This window comes from Xyrauchen texanus, chromosome 16 (assembly GCF_025860055.1).
Source record: "Xyrauchen texanus isolate HMW12.3.18 chromosome 16, RBS_HiC_50CHRs, whole genome shotgun sequence".
Lineage (NCBI taxonomy): Eukaryota > Metazoa > Chordata > Actinopteri > Cypriniformes > Catostomidae > Xyrauchen > Xyrauchen texanus.
In genome coordinates, this window is record NC_068291.1 from 13,512,673 (window position 1) to 13,540,666 (window position 27,994).

The 27,994-nt window shown below is 40.1% G+C and overlaps 1 protein-coding gene across 1 annotated transcript in view; it reads right to left on the minus strand.

Moving 5' to 3' along the window:
- LOC127657163 (transmembrane protein 260-like) overlaps nt 1-24,782 on the minus strand; it is a 55,834-nt gene extending 31,052 nt beyond the window's left edge. Inside the window, exons 1-3 of the mRNA XM_052145836.1 lie at nt 24,246-24,782; nt 17,677-17,708; nt 14,652-14,803 (exon numbers count right to left, since the gene is read on the minus strand). Coding sequence (XP_052001796.1) covers nt 14,652-14,803; nt 17,677-17,708; nt 24,246-24,357 — 296 coding nt within the window. The 5' untranslated portion in view covers nt 24,358-24,782. The remainder of the gene's footprint in view (nt 1-14,651; nt 14,804-17,676; nt 17,709-24,245) is intronic.
- Nucleotides 24,783-27,994: the final 3,212 nt, after the last annotated feature.

A 27,994-nucleotide genomic window follows, 5' to 3' on the forward strand; every position in this document is an offset into this window, starting at 1 on the left:
ATAGTTGTTTCGCCATAATATCAATATAAAGAGAGACAGACAACAATAAATAAGACAGACAGTTTTGACACAGAGTGCTTTGCTGAGGCACAAAAGCTGACGCGAGTAACGCACCGGATGTGCTTATATCCTTTCCTGGTCATGACGTCACCCGCCCGTGGCGTTCATTCATTCCATTGGACTAGTTGACATACGTGCTTCAGGGGCGTTCACGCAAAGGCGTTCCCAAAGCGTCATTGACGCATCGCGAGTTCCCTCATAAGGGAACTGTAAAACTGACTAAAATGAATTAATATGACATGATGAAATATTTATTAATAATTTTATAGGACATTTTTGTCAAAAGACTAAAACTATGACTAAAAAAAGTGTAAAAATCTAGAATTTAGGTTAAAATCTAAACTCTAGATTGGAACTTCTCATTGTGAACACTGCTTTTATAAAGCAACATGCAAAAAATGTATAGATTTATAAGCCATCGTATTGGTTATCGTCCATAATAAAAAAATTATTGGTATTGGCCAAAAATTCTCTGGGTCTGTAAAGGAAAATTATGTCAAATCAGATTTGACTGAAAATAATGGTGAGTATGGCATCCTTCCTTCTTCGTCTATTCTGATGATATAATTTTATTTTTGAGGTGAACTATGTTTTGAATTAATGTCTGCCTTGTGACTGGTGCTTTAAAAAAGTATGGCAGTTCTGAACTACACTTCAAAGTCAGGCCCGGTGACCTTATGTTTATGAAAATGTAGTGTTATTGTTGTTGAGAAACATATTGAAAATATTGTGAATAAATTGTACTTTGTCTATAAAGTATAATATTTGTTAGCAGTTGTTAATGGTGCAATTTACAGACTATTGATTGAATTCTAGGTGGCAGCTGTGAAAAGTATTACTGTCATATTCTGCAGTGGAATTACACTGTGTATATGTCATTGTACCTATAGACAGTGTTCTGCTGGGCAGAGACATTCTTTTCCATAGAACAGTGTGTGATAAAAATGATTCACTTTCAATACACCTCTAACAATAGACATCAATTTCCCCCAACTCCATCCTAATCCCCCAACAACATGCGTCATGTGGACAAACTCATGCGTAATAGAGGAAATTGTGTATATCATTCAGTAAATGCGTATTTTATTTTCCACTGTTATTATTTTAATAAAGTCATTAATTGACTCTAGTACTAGGCCGCCCTAAGAAATGCATGTATTCCAGCACAGGCTGATCATCTCATTGCATGACTCCCATTAAAAACTGCCTGTGGAGACAGTTTGGAAAAAGTAATATTCGAGTAATATTGACTTCTGATACAACAGATACAATCTTAGGCCTCCAGGCAAGGGGAAATTAAAATGATTGCATAGCACAGTAAAATAGCCCTATTTTCCCCATTCTGAATGGGGTAATGAGGGTTAAGATGTCTTCATTAAATATTTGTTAAGGAAATATTACTGCATGCCTTTAAATGGAGCCATTGGTCATGCTGAGTTATACATTATGAAGCCTAGTGCACTGAGATATTGAAAGTAATATAACATATTAAATACAACTTAAGCTCTGATGATTACCAATGAAAATTATTTCAGCTCATCCCTCAGATTACAAAAAACAAACAAAAGATGTGTTTACAGTAATGCCTTCTTATGGAAGTATATAGGTCAAGTGTAATGCAGAGTTTAAAAAACAGAAATGTGAAACTTCAATAAATGTCCTATTATAAGTAAATTAATCTATATAAAATGATTTTAGTTGATATGTAAAGTTGTTAACTTATCATTAAAGTAGTTCAATTGTGTTTGGTTATGTTACTGGTTGTGTTTTATAGTGGATCTGTGAAGTTTGCTCCATGTAGACGGTTCTTTGTAGATAGCGACATCACATCCCTGTCTAGTATCTAGTATACGTCTCTATCACACAAACGTTACCAGGTTTACTGAGTTTAAACAGTCATAACATGAGTTTAAAGTAGTGGTGCACTGATCAGGAAATTTGAGGCCGATACCGATTTCTGATGTTTAAATACTAAGATCGGCCGATATCGATTTTTACCGAAGTGCCCTTTGCCACACTTTTGCAAGTTATAGTGTGCAGTTATACTGTATGCTTATTCCCCACACAGTAAACATTACTGTAGTTAACATAAACTAATGAACTTAATGTTAGTTACAACATATACTATTAAATTTTTTAAATGAAAAGTTGTATTAATTTACATTAATGCACTATGACATGAACTAATTATGAACAATTGTATTTTTATTAACTAACATTATAATTAATAAAGGTGGTAAAAATATATTTTTCATTGTTTGTTCATGACACCTAATGCACAAGCTAATGTTAAAGAATTTAACTTTTATATAAAGTTACCAAAATTACATTAAAATTACATTAATTGTGAATTGCAAAAATGTTTTTTTTGTATTGAAAACCGTTATTAATAGTTCTGTTGTCAATATCAAAGGGTCATTGTGATATACTGGTAACCAGTAAAAACATGAGAGCATCACACACAGCAGAGATACATTCAAAAATAAGAAAAATATATTCATAACAAGCTCTATGTCACGAACCCCTTTCCTCTGCCCCATCTCCGCTTCCTCGAGCACGCACCCATACACTCCGCGAGCATGCTCGCTTCCCGCTCCCTCGCTCCGCCCCCTTGAGCGCGTACGCTCTTTTTCCTCCCTCGAGCACTCACGCTCCTTTTGCTATTACGAGCTCTCGCTCGTAAACTCTCTCCCCCCTCTGACTCATGCTCGCTTCTCACGCGCACCAGCCTGAACATTATGACCACTTGCACTCACGCGCTTCCTATCCCCACACATTAGATTCACCTGCACTCGTCTCGTCACCTTCATTGTTCACACCTGCACCTTCCCCTATAAATACCCAGCACTTCCGTTTCACGGGTGTTGGTTATTGTATGTATTTAGATTCCCGTGTTTATGCCCCCGCTAGTCTCGTCTAGTTTTGCCCCTGCTAGTCTCGTCTAGTTTTGACCTCCCTACTTGTTACCTCTTAGCTTGCCAACTCCCCATCCCTCTAGTCCCCTCTTGCTACGTGTTTGTTTCATCCTGTTTACCCCGACATTGACCCTCGTTCCCTCGACTACTCTCCCGGATTTGCCCCTTGTTTGTACTTTTGCCCGGACTGCTTTAATTTAATAAAGCAGTTTTCATCCGTCATTGTGACTGTCTCTACTTGTGTGTGTGTGTGTCGGGTTACAGAATAACCAACCTCACCGTAGACAGTCACAATGCGTCACGCGGATGTTTCGCGCAGCTCACTAGAGCGGAGAGGCACGTCACATTCGGCGCAAGGAGCTACAGTTTGGAGGCAGGACCAAGCGCTCACGGCCCGGGGGCAGCAGGTATGTGCGTTGTCTGATTTATGTCACACTGTTTCACCTGTGTCTGCCCCTGAGCCCGTTTATGCCTCCAGTGCATTTCTGAGCGCCGTGCACTCTTCGGGCGCTTACCTAGAGTTTTCCGAGCAAGGCAGCGGTTGTGTAACCCATAACCCCGCCCTCGCCATTATGGACCCAGCGGCCCAACTCGTGGGTTTGCGTCAGGGAGCCAAACCGTGGAGGCTTATATTATGGATTTTTGTTTCCTGGCGTACCAGGTGAATTTTAATGAGGTGGCTCTGAAGACCATTTTTCAATGTGGACTGAATGAGCCAACCTCATCATTATTGCCTGGTGGTCGCTGCTCCCTTAACCTGGTTCAGTTTATTGACCTCGCCCTACTCTACTCTGGTTCCTCGTTTACTGTGGGGAGGCAGATACTGAACCGGCGCTCGCCACGGCCCCGTCTTGAAGCCTTACGGCCCCGTCTTGAAGCCTTACCGGCCCCGTCTTGAAGCCTTACACGGCCCCGTCTTGAAGCCTTACACGGCCCCAGTCCGAAGCCGGACACGGCCCCAATCCGAGGCCTGTCACGGCCCCAGCCTCGAAGCCTGGCACGGCCAGCGAGTCAACGCCCATGCGCCCGCGAGCCAGCGCCACGCCAACGAGCCAGCGCCCATGCCTGCCATGGCCAGCGAGCCAGCGCCCATGCCCGCCACGGCCAGCGAGCCAGCGCCCATGCCCGCCACGGCCAACGAGCCAGCGCCCATGCCCGCCACGGCCAGCGAGCCAGCGCCCATGCCGCGCCACGACCAGCGAGCCAGCGCCCATGCCCGCCACGGCCAGCGAGCCAGCGCCCATGCCCGCCACGGCCGGCGAGCCAGCGCCCATGTCTGCCCACGGTCAGCGAGCCAGCGCCTGTAGCCTCGACCGTCCCCATGGCCACGTACCCTGTTGGCCGAAGACGTAGGAGAAGGAAGAGGGCCCCTTCTCCCCAGTCTCGTCTTGTGATCAAGACTCGCCCTCAGAGTCTTCACGGCTCTGCAGACCTGCTCGCCCTCAGAGTCTTCCACGGCTCTGCAGACCTCTGCTCCGCCCTCAGAGTCTTCCACGGCTCTGCAGACCTCTGCTCCGCCCTCAGAGTCTCCCACGGCTCTGTCGGGTTCTGCTCGCCCCTCTGTGCCCTCCCGGGCTCCGCCTCACGAGTCTCCAAGGGCCCCTCACGAGCCTCCTAGGGCTCCTCCTCACGAGCCTCCCGGAGCTCTACCCCTCAAGTCCCTCAAGGCTCCATCCCTCGAGTCTTTCATGGCTCCACCCCTCAAGCCTCTCACGGCTTCGCCTCTCGAGTCTCTCAGGGCTCCATCCCTCAAGTCTTTCATGGCTCCACCCCTCAAGCCTCTCACGGCTTCAGCCTCTCGAGTCTTTCAGGGCTCCATCCCTCGAGTCTTTCATGGCTCCACCCCTCAAGCCTCTCACGGCTCAGCCTCTCGAGTCTTTCATGGCTCCACCCCTCAAGCCTCTCACGGCTCAGCCTCTCGAGTCTTTCATGGCTCCACCCCTCAAGCCTCTCACGGCTCAGCCTCTCGAGTCTTTCATGGCTCCACCCCTCAAGCCTCTCACGGCTCAGCCTCTCGAGTCTCTCAGGGCTCCACCACCCCTCAAGCCTCTCACGGCTCAGCCTCTCGAGTCTCTCAGGGCTCCTCCGCCTCTCAGGGCGTCCCCTCTCGAGTCTTTCATGGCTCCACCCCTCAAGCCTCTCACGGCTCGCCTCTCGAGTCTCTCAGGGCTCCTCCGCCTCTCAGGGCTCCGCCCCTCGAGTCTCTCAGGGCTCCTCCCCCTCTCAAGCCTCTCAGGGCTCCCCCTCTCGAGTCTTTCAGGGCTCCTCCTCCTCTCAAGCCTCTCAGGGCTTCGTCTCTCGAGTCTTTCAAGGCTCCCCCTCAAGCCTCTCGAGCCTCCCAGGACTCGGCCACTAGAGGCTCCTATGGCTCTGCCTCCCGAGCCTCCTACGGCTCCCCTCCAGAGCCTCCTACGGCTCCACCTCCCGAGCCTCCCAGGGCTCGGCCACTAGAGGCTCCTATGGCTCTGCCTCCCGAGCCTCCTACGGCTCCCCTCCAGAGCCTCCTACGGCTCCACCTCCCGAGCCTCCTACAGCTCTGCTCCCAAAGACTCCAGAGCTTCCTAGGGCTCCGCCTCTTGAGCCTTCCACGGCTCCACCACCCGAGCCTCCTACAGCTCTGCTCCCTAAGACTCCAGAGCCTTCTAGAGATTCAGCCTCTCGAGCCTCCTACGGCTCCGCCTCTCGAGCCTTCCACGGCTCCACCACCCGAGCCTCCTACGGCTCTGCTCCCTAAGACTCCAGAGCCTTCTAGAGATTCGCCTCTGGAGCCTCCTGCGGCTCCGCCTCTAAAGCCTCCCTTGGCTCCACCTCCAGAGCCTACCAGGGCTTCACTCCTGGAGCCTTCTACGGCGCCACCACCCACGGCGTCACCTCCCTCGGCTCTGCCTCCAGAGCCTTCCAGGGCTTCACCTCTGGAGCCTCCTACGGCGCCACCTCCATGGGCTCCACTTCCTGAGCCTTCCAGGCCTTCAGCCCCTAAAGCCTCCTTCGGCTCCACCTCCAGAGCCCACCAGGGCCTCGCCCCTGGGGCCTCCTGCGACTCCACCTCCCTCGGCTCCGTCTCCTGAGCCTTCCTCGGCTCTGCCTCCGGAGCCCCCGAGCCTCCCTCGGCCGCCTCTTCTGTCTCTCAATTCCCGCCTGCCGAGTCTCTCACGGCTCCGCCTTCCAAGGCTCAGTCTCCCAAGTCCTCCACGACTCCGCCTTTCACGGCTCCGCCCCTGAAACCTTTCCTCACTGGGTCTTGCCTGCTCCCCTTGTTACCGTTCCTCTACCTGTCCTGTGGCCTCTTCCTGGCCTCCGGACCCTATTCCTGTCCGGTGGTCACCTTCCAGACCCCCGGACCCAGTCCCTGTCCTCCAGTCGCCTTCCAGACCTCCTGACCCAGTCTCTGCCCTATGGCTGCCCCCTAGACCTCCCGACAACCCGCCTGTCCACTATGTTCCCCTTGACCTTGCCTTGAACTGCCCATTGACCCCCATGGACTGTTTCATCTCCCTTTTGTGCCTTCTGCCCCCTGAGCTCACACGCTCGTTCTGCTCCTCACGAGCTCACGCTCGTTCTGTCCCCTCGAGCTCTCACGCTCGTTCTGTCCCCTCGAGCTCTCACGCTCGTTCTGTCCCCACGAGCTCACACGCTCGTTCTGTTCCTCGCTGCCTCGCAGCCGAGCGTGGCCGTCAGGAGCCGTCCTATTCAGAGGGGGAGTACTGTCACGAACCCCTTTCCTCTGCCCCATCTCCGCTTCCTCGAGCACGCACCCATACACTCCATGAGCATGCTCGCTTCCCGCTCCCTCGCTCCGCCCCTTGAGCGCGTGACGCTCTTTTCCTCCCTCGAGCACTCACGCCTTTTGCTATTACGAGCTCTCGCCAGAACTCTCTCCCTCTGACTCATGCTCGCTTCTCACGCCGCACCAGCCTGAACATTATGACCACTTGCACTCACGCGCTTCCTATCCCCACACATTAGATTCACCTGCACTCGTCTCGTCACCTTCATTGTTCACACCTGCACCTTCCCCTATAAATACCCAGCACTTCCGTTTCACGGGTGTTGGTTATTGTATGTATTTAGATTCCCGTGTTTATGCCCCCGCTAGTCTCGTCTAGTTTTGCCCCTGCTAGTCTCGTCTAGTTTTGACCTCCCTACTTGTTACCTCTTAGCTTGCCAACTCCCCATCCCTCTAGTCCCCTCTTGCTACGTGTTTGTTTCATCCTGTTTACCCCGACATTGACCCTCGTTCCCCTCGACTACTCTCCCGGATTTGCCCCTTGTTTGTACTTTTGCCCGGACTGCTTTAATTTAATAAAGCAGTTTTCATCCGTCATTGTGACTGTCTCTACTTGTGTGTGTGTGTGTCGGGTTACACTCTAAAACTGCTCCAGTGAGAAATCATTCATATTTATGTTATTACTGTCTTTGGTGTTTTGCTGTAACACGTATAAAAAATTGAATTTTGTGTCTTTAAGTCCATGGGCCCCATTTTAAGAGCACTATGCCTTAAGCGCAGCTCTATTAGATACATCATACGCAAAAATTCAGTGGGCATGGCCATGAAGTTTTCATATTTTTATGGAATCATGCGCTAAGTCTAGGTGCAAATGGGTTGGTGAAACAGTGCGCACAAAGCACTAATGGGCTGGGTCAAGTGCAATTTAATTGGGAAGCTCTTCTCCGGTTATTGCACCATCTGCATTCTATTATATACTTTATTTATTGTGAATCAACGTTGATATAAATAAAGACAGCCCATTTAGAGCAGCTGCAGAGCTATTTTGGCATTACTTGTTTGTGAGATTGTCTGATTGGTGGGCTCTTTGATGGAATTTATATTTCAGGATATGTCTTAAGTAACAAAAAACAAATATTGACATAAAAAGCAAAATGTGGGCACCAGAGTTCAAGAGGAACGCCTGCTAAGAATGCTTGATCATGTTAATATGGATAACAAGAAAATCATGGCTGCAAACCAAAGCATTTTACAGATTAGACTGGCTCATAAAGCAAATGCTTAAGCTGCCAGGAAATGTTTCTTCTTGGTTGGTGATTTACCTGACAACAGAGGTAAATGGGAGGGGGCAGCCAAAGGACGTGGGAAACCATAGTGTGTTTTCAATAGTTAAAAAAATATAAAATACATGCGCATACATCATGATGTCACGTTGGCAAGTCGTTTTGGACATCTATTTTGTGCATAACATGAGTAATGTTTCCAACAATTGTTTACAGACAGATTGTTTCATTTTGAATTGACTATTTCACAATTCCAGTGGGTCAGAAGATTACATACAATAAGTTAACTGTACCTTTAAGCAGCTTGGAAAATTCCAGAAAATGACATCAAGCCTAATTTAGCTTCTGATAGGCTAATTGGAGTCAATTCGAGGTGTACCTGTGGATGTATTTTAAGGCATACCTTCAAACTCAGTGCCTCTGCTTGACATCATGGGAAAATCTAAAGAAATCAAGACCTCAGAAAAAAAAGAAATTCTGGTTCATCCTTGGGAGCAATTTCCAAACGTCTGAAGGTGCCACATTCATTTGTACAAACATTAGTACGCAAGTATAAACACCATGGGACCACGCAGCCATTATCCCGCTCAGGAAGCAGACGCATTCTGTCTCCTAGACAGGAATGTAGTTTGGAGCGAAAAGTGCAAATCAATCCCAGAATAACAGCAAAGGAACTTGTGAAGATGCTGTAGAAAACCGTTAGACAAGCATCTATATCCACAGTAAAACAAGTCCTATATTGACATAACCTGAAAGGCTGCTCTGTAAGAAGCCACTGCTCCAAAACCACCATAAAAAAAGCCAGACAACAGTTTGCAAGTGGACATGGGGAAAAAAGATCTTACTTTTGGGAGAAATGTCCTCTGATATGATGAAACAAAAATGTTACTGTTTGGCCATAATGACCATCGTCATGTTTGGAGGAAAAAGGGTGAGGGTTGCAAGCCGAAGAATACCATCCCAACCGTGAAGCATGGGGATGGCAGCGCCATGTTGTGGGGGTGCTTTGCTGCAGGAAGGACTGGTGCACTTCCCAAAATAGATGGCATCATAAGGAAAGAAAATTATGTGGATATATTGAAGCAACATCTCAAGACATCAGCCAGGAAGTTAAAGCTTGGTCGCAAATGGGTCTACAAACCTGACTCAGTTACACCAGTTCTTTCTGGAGGAAAGGACCAAAATTCCAGCTACTTATTGTGAGAAGCTTGTGGAAGGCTACAAAATGTTTGACACAAGTTAAACAATTTAAAGGCAATGCTACCAAATACTAATAAAGTGTATGTAAACTTCTGACCCACTGGGAATGTTATAAAAAAAATAAAAGCTGACAAATCATTCTCTCTACTATTATTCTGTTTTCTACGACTAAATGTCAGAAATTGTGAAAAACCGAGTTTAAATGTATTTGTCTAAGGTGTATGTAAACTGTATAGATGCAAAATAATAAATTAAGTTTTAAAGACATTTATTGATGGAATATACATTAATTTTAGTTTTTCAAAGGCTAAAATGCAACCAATATGATGAAAAACTGACAAAGCATAATTTGTAAAATTAATCTTTTCAAATTGTCTCTAGAAGGTTAGAAGTTCCCTTCACAATTATCAGCATGAGCTAAGAAATCATTTTTTTTTTATTTAAGTTAAATGGACATTGTAGCCAAAATATCAGTTGGCAAGTTAAGACTTTTTAAAACTATCGGAGAGCAGAAATGTCTCAGGATAGACTGAACAACATGGCACTCTTCTCATTTCAGAAATGTTATGGTGAATTTGCCAACAAGAAAAGTTGTACATTTATACATGTACTGTATTTATTTTGTTAGCAGGCTTTGTATATTTTGTATTGCTTGATCCAAATAATATTTGAACATCAAAAGTTATGAATTAGCACTGTTAAATATCCATGTAAAGGGATTAATGGAAAAGAAGGAGGCCAGAACTGACTTGACGATATAAATAATTTTTTCATTATAAACTGAACCAAAAAGACAAACACACAAATGTGTGCGGAATAATGACCCGGCCCCGCCCTCCACCCTGCCACATTCCTACCTCGTTCTCTCAGGCCGGGGAGTGGCTAATTATGTAAGTAGCTTGGAAAATTCCAGAAAATGATGTCAAGCCTTTAAAGGCACAGTTAACTTAATGTATGTAAATTTCTGACCCACTGGAATTGTGATATAGTCAATTAAAAGTTAAACAATTTGTCTGTAAACAATTGTTGGAAAAATGACTTGTGTCAAGTCGATGTCCTAAACGACTTGCCAAAACTATAGTTTGCTAATATGAAATCTGTGGACTTCAACCTAAGTGTATGTGAACTTCTGACTTCAACTGAATATCATTAAAAATTTGAAAAGTTTTCATTAAAATGATACCAAACAATTGACCCTCTTTTTTGTACAGTTATAAACCTTACATTTTGTGCATGCCACTGAAACAGGATATCTTTAAAAACACCTTTAGAGCTTAAAGGGTTAATAGAATTATATGGACTAAATAGACTAACCATCAGACAATCGGTGTTGTTAGAGCATCATTTTCCTGTGGCTCCAGAGTAAATTTTGGCATGGTATTATGCAGATAGCTCTCGAGCTATTGTAGACCTCAATCTACCAATGGGAGTGCAGCCAGTGGGTCTCATGCGATAAGCCACCATAGTTTTGAAAAGTTGTTTCTAAATCTTCCAAAAAGTTGCATTCTATAATTTTTTTTACCACAGAGGAATCATAAAAGCATGTAGTGTAGCTCTCAAACATTATTGTGCAGCTTTTGGGATACAAGTAACACAGCAGAACTTTATAATAGTCAGTCGACCTATATTAACTTCAAAAAGTTATCACACTCTTTGTGATTTTAATAGACAGTTAAATTACAGTGTCATAGTTTTTCTAAATGTACATTTTCCATTTCCATTTTAAATTTAGTTGATGATACTGTAAATTTAACAAAGAGTTGTGGACCTTTTCTGTAAAAACTGCACAATACAGAATGGAACGGATAGTAGATAGATTTTTGATAAATATTGCAAAACTAACAAAAGTGCTATTCAAGCCTTTATAAACAGAAATTTCTCAACGCAAAAAATGGGAGAGAGTGTATAGGGCAAAAACTGGTCAGTTTCAGAGTGGTGTTGGGTGCCAGGGTAACAGCCTGGGGACAGGCCTGTCCGGTAGTGTCCCTACTGTGAGTGGCATGCCACCTCTGCATTACCACTGGTCACGAGCAAAGCACCTAAAGGACCCCAATGCCAACCCATAGGGAAGTCCCAAACTGTGCCGGAAGCTTTGAAAACCCAAAACAATCTCTCTTCACAGTTCTGGCATCTTAAGCTTGCTGGCTACTGCTCTGAGCCCAGCACACAAGCATGAGAACCTCACCCTAAGCCTGGACAGATAACCATCAAAACCTATTACGCTTATGTTCTCAATTGAAAACATAGATTATATACTGAAACTTAAGGGCTAAAAGGGTTTTGTGTGTGTGTGTGTGTGTGTACTCACTAGCATCAACCATGGGAGTAGGATGGGTTGCGAGGTTGACTTTTTTGCTTGCTGTAATCCAAAATTGGAACTAAATCTTTTAGGGCTTAAGAGCAGAGGTTGCACTGGACATGTAACTGCAGCCAAATCAGTGGTCAGCTTGGCTCGCAAACTCAGCTGAGTGGGGGAATGCATCATTTGCCTCATTTGCAAGAATTACATGTACACATTAATATCCATGCAACAGCAACTCTGTTTAGACAAATGTTCTGAAGAACAACTTGGGTAGGCAGTTAATGTGAGGACATTTTAACTCATTCACAAAATGAGGGAGTTACAGTAGTTCATTGGTGGAACTGAATTTGCATATTTTTGAAGGGTTGTCTTAGCTCTGTAGCTTATTTTAAAGAAAGTTCTTATTACAGTTAAAAAAAAACATTCTGTCGTAAATAAATTTCAATCAAGACCACTTCCGTCAAATGTATATTTGAATATATTATTCCCTTATAGACAAGTGAATCATCTGTTGGTGGTGGGGGGTCTCGTTCTGTTCTGGGCAGTAATGCATGGACAGAGCAGAATGCAGCAAATAAAACCCAACCAGGGGTAACAGAATAGATCCAGCAGAATTACAACATTGTTACATTTTTGTAACATTCTCACTGTACATGATAAAATTGTTGATTTCCATAACACTATTGAGAACATCAGAGGCCGTATATCAAGTTGGCTTGTAAAACTGTAGTCTTAGAACATAAAACAACAAGACAGATGTAGAGAAAGTAAAGGCAAGGTGCCATACATATGTGAAGCTGGGGATGGAGGAGGGTGTCAAGAGCAGCTTGCATCCATGCAATGGAAAAGACAGCTAATCAATGAATAAACGAATGGAGGACTTAAATAGGACCGCTCTGATAAGCGTTTAAATAGTATTGGTAGACGTCATGATCAGCTGAGGGTCAGCTGATTGGGAGCTTGACTCACGTGACCTGACAGAACAAATGCTATGCTTGATTTCATTTTGTTGTTTGACTGCCTGATGAACTTTTGAAGGGATGGGTGACTACACTGAGCATAATATTGTTTATGGTTCTTAGTGAGTTGATTATTATAATTTTTTTTCACAATAATCTGTTTTAAATTATAGGGAAATTATTAGGACTGTTTTGAAGAAGAAGAAGAAAAAAAAAAATTTCTTTGTCCATCATAGACCCCATTCAAACCTGGTATTAATTATAATTTATGTAACAATTTCTAATAATAACTTGCATAAGTCATTGCTATGTGCAGGGCTGGACTGGGAAGAGAAATCATCCTGGGACTTTACATAACAAAAGGCCCAAAGGGGCCTTAAACACTTAAGCCTTTATTTTGGCAAAAGCTTTTATTTTGGCGGAACAAGAAAGACATTTTTGTGTGTGATTGAGTTGACACCTGCCTTAAATTGCAGAGAAATGCTGTCATCCACTCTTCCGTCCAAAAACCCTGTGTTATGAGGTTACTTTAGAATATTTGGAATAATGCAAATGTGTAATTAGTGAATCTAGAGCATTGTTGTGGCAGGGCGGAGGGCGGGGCCGGGTTGTGATTCTACACACTCAGTCCCTTATCAGGCTAATCAAGCCTCAGAGAGGGATAAAGGCCAACTGTGGAGGATTGTGCGGGAGAGAGAGATCGTTTAAGGACATGTCCATCATGTGTGTTTGTGTCTTTTGTTTAAGTTTCTCATTAAAACTATTATTTATATTGTCAAGCCGGTTCTCGCCTCCTCCTTGTCCATCTAAATCGCATTATAATTGTAAATATAACACATTCACTCATTAACCCACACTTGGCTTTGAGTATGTGTAATACTAGAACAGCACCACGCACATACAGTAACCGCAGCAAGTGCAGACTATTTATTTAATTAAATCACAGCCCTTTCTGTTTGATAATCACAGTCAAATTATAAGTCATATTGCGATTTTGAATTAATTTTGATTAAGCATTCAGCCCTAGTAGTAACCACATCACATTTAAGGTGTAAAAACCTATCCATCCTGATGTGTCCTAGACAGCAGTGAAGCACCACTCCTCACGTCCCAATCAAACTGTGCTAAAGCAAGAGTTTAAACTTTGCTAGTTACATGCGGATTTAAAAGGAAATAACAATCCAAATATTTCAAATAGCACACACATATACAAAAACGAGAACATCATAGAACTTCATCAGTGTGTCTGATATCAACATTCAAGGATACATATGACAAACACACACATCTGAAGCTTAGTTGATACATGTACTCTACTAAAATAAAAGAGAATTTGGCTCTATTTTGAGATTTATTTTACATTTTAATGACTAGATGTAAACAGTGATGTGTCTTGCCTGACCGCATGTGATCGAATCATCCGTAATGCATCTTAATACCAGGTGTAAACAAAGTCAAAGAAGCACTGCTGACACAACACCGGTCTAAAATTGTAGGTGGCAACATTGTGCTCACTTCTAAAACAATTGGAGGCAACATTGCATGTACAGTATGATCCAGGGATAAGGCAGTCTCAAAGAGTTGTGATGAGCTCAGTGAAAGATTTCCATCCAATTCCCAGATGGAGCCAAGGGAAATAATTACTATAAAAGGTATATTATTTAGTAAGTATAAATTGTTCCATCTAATTAAAAATGTATGATTTTACTAAATATTTCTTTGTGCTTTACATTTTTTGTTAGTGAATAGCTTAGCTATGCTACAATCTCAATAGCATAGCTACATGCTAACATCAACTGCGATTGTAATCGTTTGTAAGATTGTGCAGGGACATCCCTTATTTTGTCCGAAATGAAGACCTCATTCTCCAGATATTGTATTCCAAATTGAAGCTGCAAAACGGAAATCAAAATGCTTGGGGAAAAAAAAAAGAACTCAACTATTGTGCCCTGTATTGTTTTTACTGTGGAGTTAATATAACAGTAAAAAAAATCATAATTTACTTATTCATTTCATCAGCTTTTCATTAACATTTGAATGTCCTAAAATCATTGGTCTCATTGTGTCATACCTAAAATTGCAGCTTCATACTGCGTACAATCAGTGAGTACCAAAAAGCAAGTATTGCTACTTGGTACTTGGTCTTGGTATCAATGGATCGCTAACACTTTGGTCACCTTTTTTAAAAGTCAGAGGGTGGCCTACCTGCAGACAGTGAAGCAGAGTGCCCCACTGGCCCCGGCCCCAAAGACAGCACACAGGACACTGATACTGTGAGCCGGTGAGCTGAGCGGCAACAGTGTAAGCATCAGAGATGAGAGCATGGTGAAGAGGGGGTATCCTGGAGGATGGGCCACCTGGGGGAAGACACAACTGTAAACCCTCTCCAAGTACATTCTGGAGCACAGATAACACCAATAGAATCTAGTGTCCCCACCCATCACCTTATACTGCAGTTCAGCTTTCAAAGGAAACCCTTAAGGCCCCAGCATATTTCATATGAAACCAAAGAACGAATGGGTGTGAAGTAATTTTGACCAAAATCTGACCAAAACGAAGGTGTTTTTTAGATCATTTCAGTGTTTTGTAACAGCTCGCCGGCACAAACATTAACGAAAACTTTATACTGGCTGCTAAACACCTTACTGCAACAGCTCGAAGATTTCAGCTTGAGAGTTGCGATGGGATTATCCCAACATTAATGAGAAGCTTGATATAACTAACCTGTCAAAAACAGGAAAAACTCAAAAGTCTGTCAAAATAAAAGTCCAAATAAAATTAAAACTTTATTAAACTGGATGCATGAAATTGAAGACAGAAAATAACCACAGTATACAATTTAATATTCATAAAGTAACAATAATACTCATAATAAAAAATATATAATATTAAATGGTTGTATTATTATTATTATCATATGTAAGCAATATCACAAACGCAAGTGTATTATCAGCATGTTGTGATTTTCAACAATATTCTGAAGCTCTGCTCTGCACCATTTTATTTGACCAAAAATAAAATTAAAATTCTTTGTAAAAAATTAATAAAATAAATATAGAAAAAATAAATACATAAATATATATATATATATATATATATATATATATATATATATATATATATATATATATATATAAAACATTTAAGTAGATTCTATAGTAGATTAGAGTAAAGTAATTATGATATTTTTATTTGATTAAAGCTGTATGTATCAATTTGATGAAACACCATTTGATCATAACATTTAATCACATTTTTTTTTTTACATGGAATCCAGAATTTTTTTTACGTAAAACGCATCATTTGTATCTATGAGACTTTATGCAGTTCTTTTAATCAAGTAATTTTCTGTGTATTTTCATAAAAAAAATGTAATGAGGCATGTCATATTAGTTAAGGTTTTACGTGTAGTAATTTAAATGCACATCTAAATGCCTTCCCCAGCGTTTAGTGGTTTAGAATGTTCGCAAACAGTATGTCCTTGCTCAGCTGTTTCAAACTTCTTTTTGGCTCTGAGCGAAGAACAAAGAAGAACTTTGCCATGAGCAAGCCTTTACTTTTGCTGGTTACAGTTTCACACTGTCCTACCCCCTCCCCAAAAGCCTGATCTTCTGTCTCCTTGCCTTCCCAGCAATTAGGCACTAAGTCCCCTCAGGAGTGATAAGGGCTTGAGCTATTACAGGCTGTCTCACTTCTACTGACCTGATAACACACACAGGCACAGCAGGCTGAGAAATGCTGTGTTCTAGTCTAGAGTGAAGAGCGAGGAAATGTCTCAGAGAAGGAGAGAGGGGTGGATTGGAAACTCAGTGGACAAGTGTGTGAGAAAAAGCTAGTGTGAGTTCATGATCAAAGCAGGAATGAGGGTCCCAGTCAACGGATCCCTATAAACATTTTTGTAACGCTAAAGTCCATGCCAATTAGGGTTGAATAAAGGAACTGTGCTAATATAGAAGTCAGTGTTGAGGAGTAATTAACTAAAAGTCATGACGATACAAACATTAAGTGCAAGTGTGAATCTATCTGTTCAAATGCTGCCACCCTAATTGAGATCCTAATTGTTTCCTCATCCTCATTGAGGAACCCAACATAGCTTTAATATTATTAGGTATTTTTGTTAGTAGCTAGTAGTGTAGCTAACTACTTTTTCAAAAGAGCAGCTTGAATGTAGTAGTGTTTATTTAAGATTACGAGTAGCTTGTAGCTTTGGAGGCTATTTCAAAGCATCTTCCTCAACACTGATAGAAGTCTATAAAAGAGGTGTAGAATAAAGAACAGGCAACTTGATGATAAGCAAGAAAGGTCAAGGCAAAGAAAAAAAGAGAGAGTGTCTAGGGAGGCGTGAAAGAGAAGACAAAAGAAAGAGAGAGACATAGTACAGCAAACAGATGGCAGGTTGGGAAGGGCACACTTGGAAGTGCCAGCAAGGTGGAAATAAAAGGGGCTTATGTAAGTGTGTGTGCGCATTTATGACTGCGCAAGTGTGCGCGACGAAGATGTGTGTGGCAGAAATGCCTCCACTGGCAAAATATGAGATTGACAGCGAGGAGAGGAATGGAGAGGTGTCATCACTGACTCTGGAAGTGCGTGTGGCACGGCGGAAAAAGCAGGAACACACAGCTGGAAGGCAGTAGGGGGCAGTCCTGTGACTAGGAGTTTAAAGGAGAACAGATCTACAGCTCCAGGGAGCAAGAAGGGAGGGCCGGCGGCCTGAGGCCCAGAGAGACCCCTTCATCCCTGGGGTGAGCTGCCAGACAGGCAGGCCACACGGACAGAGGGAGGGATTACTGGCATAGTGACATCGCCACAGCCTCCCTAAAAGGATCGTGGTGGCATAATAAACTTTATTAAATAATAAAACTTATTATAACGGTTAACCCGATTTAGTTCATTCTTTGCGGCTTACACAAGCACACACACACATGCACAAAAAGGAGAGGGGTTGAGTATAATAAGCCTTATACTGTACATAAGGCAAAGCTTACAAAAGCCATCGCCTAACCATTCAGTCTAATTGGATTTGAAGAACAGGGTTGCAAATTATAGCATTCTCTAGTCCTAACTTAGTCTAAAAAAAACGAAGTGCGTCGGAAAGAAGAGAGGATCAAAAAAACCTGTGGCCTGAAAAGCAAATTAATCATCTTTCTTCTCCCCCCATACTTAATTAAACTTTCTTAATGTGTATAAGAGTTAATGAGTGGATTGATTAAACAATGCAGCTAATGCTTACCCCCAGCTCACAAGCAGCAGTGATCAGCTCTCCTGTGGTAGAAAAACAGAGAGGGAAATTAATGTAAACTCAATAATTATTATTAAGAGACAAGTCTGCTCCTGAAAGTTTTCCCAAATCAAATACTTGCACTGGGTTTTGCATTAATTTGCCCGGATCAAAACCGGCAAAATCTTCCCAGTGTGACATTTCCTAAGCGACACGCTCATTCTCTTCCAGCACACACAGCTCCCCTGATCCCTGAACAGACAGATGCACACATGCACAGGCAATTCTATTCAGTCTTTCCATATTATGTGACTCGAGGTGCACGTGTAGCACCCTATCTATTACTGTATAGCATACACAGGCGTAAACACATGGCCACGAGCATGATCCCTCTACGCAGAGCCACACGCATACAAAAAGCTTCTATTGAAAATCAATGAGTGCCTGTAATGTACTTCTGGGTTTCCTCTCTCCATCTCCAACGATTTTCACACATATCTCAAGATCTGTAAACCATGACCAGAACATACTATAACCACGTTCTGATAAAACTAATCCCACGTACACAGTAACCACACTTTTTGACCAATGAATTTCCATTACTATTTCATGACTTCTCAAGTCGTGATTACTGGATGAGGATGATTTATAAACCATTGTTTAAACATTGTTTAATGTGCAAATATCTCCAATAAAACCTTCAACGAATAGAAACTGTTTTTTACAGTACAAAACTGTTTTTTTTTTTATTAAAAAGTGAAAAGCATTCATATTAATTTATTAATGTAAATGTATTAATATTACCATTAAGTTTTTTTGTGTTTTGGCTGTGTTAAATTTTATTTTACCTTGAATAGTTTTGTTTGAGAAAGAGGTATCGTCACATTACGTGTACGTTTTGGCATCTGCTTAATTGGCTAGCTTCTATCAAATGATTGAACAAATTAATTTGCGCAAAAAAAAACAAAAAAGTAGAGTTTGATTATAAGTATTTGTCGTCAATAACAATAGATATGAGAAGCATTCTCACCTTACTTTAAAAAGTTGATAAGCCTTTTTATTTAAATTCTATGGTTAGTTCCATTTTATTATATACATTTAGCATTATATTTATCATTTTGTCTTGGCCCTATCAGAACAGACCTGCAACCCAATTTTGATCTATGACTGACCAAAAAAGAATCACTGTTTTAGAGCAGAGCAATACATGAAAATGTATATTGATTATTGAAATGTCCATGACTTTTTAATATTTTATTAATTTGTATGCCTTATCCAGCCACATAAAATCTAAATGTTCAAATTTACAGTATATATTTTTGCAAAAATGCACTGAAAAAATATATATTTTGTGTTGAAGTAAATATATTGTAGCATAAAAGATTAAGTACTTTCTGAATAAGTTAAAGTGTGAACTTTAAAGTAAATTCTACATTTAAACATGCATAAAGTAATGCTCTAGCTTATAAGCAAATATTATTTATGATTGTTTGATATTTTTACAATGTGTCAGTGTGTATTAATCCTAAAGAAGAAAACCTTGTCATATTTATTTGCTAATTTGATTCAATTTCATTGTTAAATAAAATAAGTACGTTTAACATAACTTTTAGAATCTGGTGTTCCCAGCATGCACTGGGCTTGAATAATATGTAATATGTCATTTAGTACTTGATTAAACATATGTTAGTAAGGAAAATTCAAAACGTGACATGTTCTAACAAGATCTTTCTTTAAATGTTTATTTAAGTACTATGTGTAACATTTTTGTAAGTAAAACTTACTGAATTTACTAAAATGTTTAAATTAAAGTTACTCTTAAACTTTAATCACTAATGTAATAAAGTGGGGGGGCTGGGTAGCTCAGCGAGTAAAGACGCTGACTACCACCCCTGGAGTCGCGAGTTTGAGTCCAGGTCATGCTGAGTGAATTCAGCCAGGTCTCCTAAGCAACCAAGTTGGCCTGGTTGCTAGGGAGGGTAAAGTCACGTGGGGTAACCGCCTCATGGTCACTATAATATGTGGTTTTCGCTCTCGGTAGGGCGAGTGGTGAGTAGTAAGAGGATGCCGTGGAGAATAGCGTGAAGACTCCACATGCGTTGCGTCTCCACGGAAATGCGCTCAACATGCCACGAGATAAGATGCATGGATTGACGTCTCAGACGTGGAGGCGACTGAGATTCGTCCTCCATCACCCGGATTGAGGCGGGTCACTGAACCACCATGGGGACATGGGGTGCATTTGGGATTTGGGCATTCCAAATTGGAGACAAAAATGTATAATAATAATGTACTAAAATACAATAGATTTTACTTAGTTTTATACCATTAAGATTTAAAAATATGTGAGCAAAAACTTGAGAAATAAAAGTTAAGTAAATCTTCCTAGTCATTTTAAAAGGACATTAATGGTCAAAAATAAATATTTTCCAAAAGATGACTACAGAGGTATGTGGTGACGTATTCATTACTAAAGTTTTAACATGACAGAAATTAATTAATTCACTACACACTATATATACACATTGCTAGAAATCTACAAACAAAAAAATCTGAATTTAAACTGCAGTTAAGACATCAATGAATAAAAGTCTAATTGCTTAGTAATCACAAATGTTTCTGCACTGTTGCAAAAATCCAAGCAATACTGCCTGATGCAATACTTGCCTAAACACAGAATAATCCTATAAACCGTGCTCTCTGATGCAATACAAAATGTTCAGTGCATCACAAAAATGTTAAATCGTTAGCTGGCACTTCCTGCATATCACTAGCTGTCGTCATGTTGGAAGTCCTCTATCAGTAGGTGCAGACCCCCTACACTTCAGTGTCTGAATTTTCTTTGCTTTCATTTTCTTATTTAGAAGAGCAATAAATACACACACACACGGTGAGGCCAGGTCGACCACATTTCAAAGCGTGTGGATCTCTCTGTAATCAAAATGTTCCATGTTATACATAACAGTTTCATTCACAGCAGTGCAGTGATGTGTCTAGAGCTGAATGCGGGGAGCAGTCCCGCAGAAGGAAGGCTAACAGAGAAAAGGGTGCAAATGCAGTTGAGTACAGGGCAGCAATGTAAGGAGCCAAGAGTCTGTGATAGCACACCATCCGGCACCAACAGCAGCCTTTTTCCTCCCTATAATCCCCATCATTTCCACACTCGCATTCCTAGACAACAGCGGTCCCGCGGGGCACCCGCTCAGCCTCTCCAGGGCGCAGCACACCTAAAGAGATTAGGACTGCGAGACGGAGACCTGGAGAATTTCTGCCAAGCATTCAGCTACTGCTATCACGCCAGCATCCTGCAATGTCCCTAAATGCCACGCTTAAGGGGCTGGCTGATTTTTTTCTCTCTCTCCGTAAGCCCCAAAAAGCTTCTTGCCTCCAAAAGCCACCCTGCCCGCTCAAATGCTGTAAAAGCTCACAGAACAACTGCTTCTTGTTTGCAGACCCTATAAAAACTATTATTTTTGTCTTCTCCATTATTGAACCTGGCTATTTAGAGGGGAACATTTCAAAAAGGATTGGTGGGATATTTTTCAATATCTAACAATACTAGGAAACTTGGGCTATACATGCAGTAAATGAAAATGTTATATCTTTTCAAGACTAACTTTATTCTGAGCAAATCAAAATAACTATAAATAATGGTGCCTTCAAAGGAAATAGTTGTATGAGACCATATTGTTAAGAACAACAAACTGATTGGTAAGAATCATTCATAAGAAAACAAAGAATCAAAATCATAAAATATTCACAGAAGAGTTCAATAAAATAAAAAAAATGAGAGCATCCCTAAAAATATTTGATTAAAAGAAAAAAATTCCAAACTTACTATATAGAGCTGACTGTCTTAAGCAATGAAATACTGTTTAAATTCTGATGACATTCACATCTCTGACAAGGATGTTCATGACTTCATGTTTTCACCAATTTAGCATCAAAGTAATATTCCGGGTTCAACTCAAGCAATCAATGTTGATTACCAAAAAAATTAAGTTCAACTTGTCCCTCCTTTTCTGTAAAAAAATAAAAAAAAGCAAACATCTGTGTTCCAGTGAGGCACTTACAATGGAAGCTAATGGGGCCAATCTGTAAATGTTAAAATACTTACTGTTTCAAAAGTACAGCCATAAGAAGTAAACAATATGCATTTTAACATGATTTAAGTGTGATAAATTGCTTAACTCTTTAAGCTCAGATTGGCCCACACTGAAAAAAGTAATTGTCAAACTACTAATAACTGTCTTAACCAACACAAAATAGGTATCGTTTTTAAGCTTAGAAGCCATACAATGCCTGTAGACATTATTACCAAAACTAAACAAGCGCTTTGAAATTTGCAGACAAATCAGAAGTGTTTCATTTTGATAATTTAGTAATACGTTTCCTGTTAAAACGAGCACACACACAATGTAATAAGATGCATAGATCATTATATATTCCACATGAAGCACAATGTGCACACAGCACTTAATGTACTATCAGGCTAAAAACACTCTTATTTGATCTTTTTTCCTGGATCAGATGACTTCATCGGAAATTATGTAGTACGATGTCCAGTGTAATGGAACACTATACCAATCATTTTAGGATTCAGATCTCTGCAACCAGAAGTGGAAGTCATCCAAATATGGACAGAGAGGATCATTCACTGTAATTACATATGGCCACCAGGAGATGGCGCCAAGTACATGAAACAGACACAATGATGTCTTAAAAGGCACAGAATGGAACTGAATGAGAGCTCGTTACTCATGCCTGCATGTTTTGGGAAGAGAGCATACCTTTAGTCATTGTTGAATTCGCAGGTGTAATTACTTCTTTTATACAATTATTATGTTTTAAATGTTTGGAGAGGCTTTTAAACACTTGGAGATGTTTTTGGACAGTATGCTAGAACTTTTGATTGATTCACTTTATCAACATAAAACTTTTACTCAGTTACAGGTGACCTGTTAGGGAACAAAACAAAACAAAAGCAGTTTGTCTAAGCAACCTTATTTACATCCTGAAATATATAATGTCACTGACCTTATACAGTGCCTCACTGAAACCTCGATTTTGGCTTCTTCTTTTTTTTCTTTTATTGATTTTTGTGGTAATCAACATTATGCCAAAAAATGCTGTGGATTGAGCCTAACTTGTATTGAACCCAGAATATTTATTTAATGTCACAATATATTTCTCTCCATGGTCATGATGCCAAAGTCTGCTAGCCTCTTGACTTCAATTATTTAAAATAATATAATATAATAATTTTTACAAGTTTTACAAAAAATATTGTATCACTGACAATCCTAAAACTATTTTAATAATAAAATTAAAATATTATTTAAAAATAGGTGCTAAAATAACATAGAACATGACAATTGAACATAAAAGCATCAAAAACTATAAGGACACTTAAAAATGTAAGAATTAGACAACAAAATATCAAACCAAGTGGCATCTGTGCTCTGACTCTTTTTGGAGCCATTTGTGCAATAACTTGTAAACATATGGTGCCAAAGTCATTTTTTGTCAGTTCCCATGAAAAGTTCACACAGGTGTTCTAGCAGAGTAACCACAAGTGTAGTTCATCAAATCATTTATAGACATTTTCCAATAATGTTTGACAGGCAGACATACTTTGTCTTCATTATGAACAGTAAAATGTTTGTTTTGCTTGAAAAATTTGCTTGTGTTATCTTTCTTTATAATACACTTATTTTAATGATTTTATTATTATTATGCTATGCCATTCATACAATTCTTTTGTGTGTGTGTGTGTTTATACTACATTATGGGGACCAATTGTCCCCACAAAGATAGTAAAACCTGAGAGCATCTACCTTGTGGGGCCCAGCCAGTGGTCCCCATGAGGGAAATGGCTTGTTAAACATACTAAACGATGAAAATGTAAAAATGTGAGGGTTATGTTTCTGTTTAAGGGATAGAAATTATAGTTAGATCTGTATAAAATCCATAAGATACATAGAAGTCAATGGAAAGTCCCCAAAATTATATAAAAACAACTTTTTGTGTGTGTGTGTGTGTGTGTGTGTGTTTTTGTCATTTACGAGGACAATTTTGTAAGTTACAAATTAGTAATTACAAGGGTATTATGCTATAAATGTGATTTATGAGGACATTTCTAGTGTCCCCATAATTCAAATCGCTTAAAAATCATACTAAACAATGTTTTATTGAAAATGTAAAAATGCAGAAAGTTTTCTGTGAGGGTTAGGTTTAGGGGTTGTGTTAGGTTTAGAGGATAGAATCTATAGTTTGTACAGTATAAAAGTCATTATGTCTATGGAAAGTCCTCATAATGATAGGTAGACCAACATGTGTGTGTGTGTGTGTGTGTGTGTGTGTGTGTGTGTGTGTGTGTGTGTGTGTGTGTGTGTGTGTGTGTGTGTGTGTGTAAATAATTTGGGGGTCACAGCTGGAGATTCATTTCGATTAAATTAGATTTCTTGCAGTTCATATTTCATCATGCCATATGGTGTGTGTATGTAGGTGATATTACAGCATACTGCTCTGTTATAGGCTGCATGTGATATAAACACAAACACATGTGACTGTAGCCATACCTGAGTCTCCACCGGGCACAGTTCGAGCAGCGCAAGCTACATACACCGCTAAAACACAAGCGACTGTAGCTCCTGTCAGCGTCCACGTCAACTTGTCCGCCTCCGACGACATTTTACCCGCCGTGTTCTAACGTTAACGTTTCTCTTTTGCACGTTTATGCACGTGTCGTGTTATGTAGCGTGTCTCGAAACCCATTCATTTCGCGTGTCGTTAAAATATGTCGATAAATTAATATTGTTTATAGAATGTACGCCAGTACACGAAAGATGTGATTGATGGTTCAAATAAAGTAAAATTAACAGAAGTATTGCTCAAGTGTTTTTCCTGGCAGCAGCATTTGTTTCTGTAGATAGCATAGCAAATGTTGCGCTTAACAGCAGCGTTCGCGCCAAACTGACCGTAATAAATATCACGTCATTACGCCTAATATTAATATTCGCAGAATCGCAATCAAACACAGAGCAAATATATCACTGACAATATTTACAGTTGCATTCTTTAGACTTTTTCAGCCTGGACTTGAAGCTGGTGCTGAATCTTACTTCCTGGTTGGGCGGGGTTTGTTGGAGCGCTAGCATAGAATTACCATATTAACCGTAGTTTCCGTAACTACACAATTATAAATTAATAATAAATGAATATGCCATCGCCTTCAAACTGTGTATGAAGGTTTAAGAATCGTTATGTTTTTAATTACAGGAGTGGTTAATAAGTTTAAAGAGTTGTATTGCAGTAACAGTAACTGTAGTGTTATCTACACTAATAAACTAAGGTTAATTTGGTAATTTTGAGTTAGGGAGTTCATACTACAGTATAGCCCACTACCACAATGCACTCTCAGGATAGTGTGTATGAGCAGCTGCAGTCCTGTGACTCTCTCAGAACCAGAGTTTAGTATTGAATGTATTTGCCTAACCCGTTGTTTTTCTAAATGCATTTATGATTAAACCTATAGCAGTATTGAAAAGACACATTGCTACTGTTTTCAGGCTACAAAAGTCCTGTTATAATCGGCAGTCTAGTTGGATTCAATACCAGACCCTTCAAGACAAACAGATCAGACCAAGACCTGTTGACCCAGATCCAGGCTGTCAATTTTAATGAGCAGAAATAGATCAAATGTGGAATTTATTGCAGCATTCATATGAAACATTTGAAATCTCATCATCACGACATGTCACGGCATGATGAAAAGATTAGGTACTTTACATAGAATAAGTTATTGCGTGAACTTGAAAATATAAAGTAAATTCTACATTTGTACTGATTTCAAACATGTAAAAATTCATGCTCTAGCTTATAAGTACAAGTTTATATGTCATGTAAACATGATTGTTTGTTATCTTTACAATGTGTCATCAATCCTAAAGTAGAAAACTTTGTCATATTTAATTGCTAATTTGAGTACATTTCATAGGTAAATAAAATAAGTCAATTTTACTTAACTTTTTGAAGCTAGTGTTCCAAGCATTAGCTGGCATGGTCAGTTTATTTACAACTTTTTATAGTTGATTTTGTCATTACATTTGGTAACTTGATGTTCTATTCCAAATTACCAGTTCATGATAAAGGTAAATTACCTTTTGCTTGTTACCGTCGTTGTGTTTGGTGCGCCAAGTGTTGAGGTCTTCATGCACGGCCCTGTATCTTGTTGCTATCGCCATTTATTTAAGGTAATGTTGTCCAGTTGACTACATAGCATAGCATCCAATTTTCTTTTAAATATTAATATTAATCATTAACTGACCCCCATGCCATTCCAGATGGTTATGACTTTCTTTCTTCTACAGAACACAAATTAAGATTTTTAGAAGAATATTTCAGCTCTGTTGGTCCTCACAATGCAAGTGAATGGGTGCCAAAATTTGAACGCTCCAAAAAGAACATAAAGGCAGAATAAAAGTAATCCACATGACTCCAGTGGTTAAATCTATATCTTCATATGTAATATTATAGGTGTGGTGAGAAACAGATCAATGTTTAAGTTCATTTTTGCATGAAATTGATCACCCTGCCCAGTAGGGGCATATGCATGAAGATTGTGAATCATTAAAAACACAAGAAGAATGTGAAAGTTAAAGTGGAGATTGACTGAGCAGTGTGCAGAATTTATAGTAAAATTTGACTTAAATATTGATCTGTTTCTCACCCACACCTATCATAATGCTTCTAAAGACATTGATTTAAACACTGGAGTCTTATGGATTACTTTTAGTGATTTTTGGAGCTTCAAAATTTTTGCACCCATTCACTTGTATTGAATGGACCTTACAGAGCTGAAATTTTCTCCTAAAAATCTTCATTTGTGTTCAGTAGAATTGAAGTCATACACATCTGGGATGGCATGAGGGTGAGTAAATGATGAGAGGATTAACAATTTTAGGAGAACTATCGCTTTAAGCCTCCCTGCATGTGTAAGCTTCTATATTTCATGAGGTACATGATTAATAATTTTTATAAGGACATTTTAAAATGTGAAATGTTCTAATAAAATGTTCATTTAAATTGCACTAAATGTATTTAAGTAATATGTACATCAGGGGTCCCCAATTAGTTTTCGCCAAGGTCCAAATTCTGTCAACAATACAAAGTCAAGGGCCACGGCCATCGATGTAATGATAAAAAAAATTTTTTACTGCTGCTGCTATTATTATTATTATTATTGTAGTTTTTACTATTAAAAGAGTCACACATAAATATTCATATTTTATTTATTAGTTATTTTTCTCAAGAAAAACTGTGCAAAACTTTCTAAATAAATAAAGTTCATCTAACTACTTTAATTACTTACTCTTCAATGCCTGACAAGTGGAAAGTTTCATGAGTGGAAGGGTTACCCCTCATAAAAATGTAATCTAAAGTGAGTCTGATCCTTGACTAAATTAAGAGCTTGAAGAGGTAGAGATGTGTCAGCACCTCAAGAGTTCCTAATCCTCCACGCTCCCCCTCTTACCACCGTCCCTACTGTCTAATCACTGTTTAAACCACCTACCTGACACACACACATTCTCTCTCTCTGTCTTTTATAACACATCTACACAAACTGGTTTCCTTAAAGTAAAAAATATTACAGTAAATACTTTTTTAAATTACTAAGAGAAATATATCATATTAAAGCCATATTCCTTAAATCTTGAATATGTCATCCATCTCACTCTGGTCGTAATACTGCTAATATATAACAACACATTTTAACTAATGCCAATGGACATTGGAACAAGGGATCTTAATGTAAAATGTGTCGACTGAAGAAAATGGCAGGTTTCCACAAATGTCAAATATGTCATTTTTGATGTGCCTGCTGACTACAGCTGGGATGACACCAAAAAAATCACAGCATTTTAAGAGTCCAGAGTGCTAAATGGTAACGCATCATATATTGACATCTGTGCATAAATTCAATCACTCAATGCATCAATGAAAACTGGATTAGGTTTTTCTAAATCACAGATAAATCCGCCACTCACTGCAATATGTTGTCAGCTAACAGCCTGTTGCTTACTTACTGTACACTGACAGTCTGTTATAATCTAAACCCAAGAGCCTAGCAAACAAGTGGATTTTCAATAAAGCCCTTTAAAATCTGTAGAGAAAAATCCCATGATCCTCTGTGTTAGCTACACAAATATGCAGAGCAATGAAAGGATTCAGTGCAAAACAGATTAATTGCACTAGTAAATGCAATATTTCTCTCATGTAGTGAACCCTGTGTATTAGCAGTGTACCCTATTTATTAATATACAGCTCT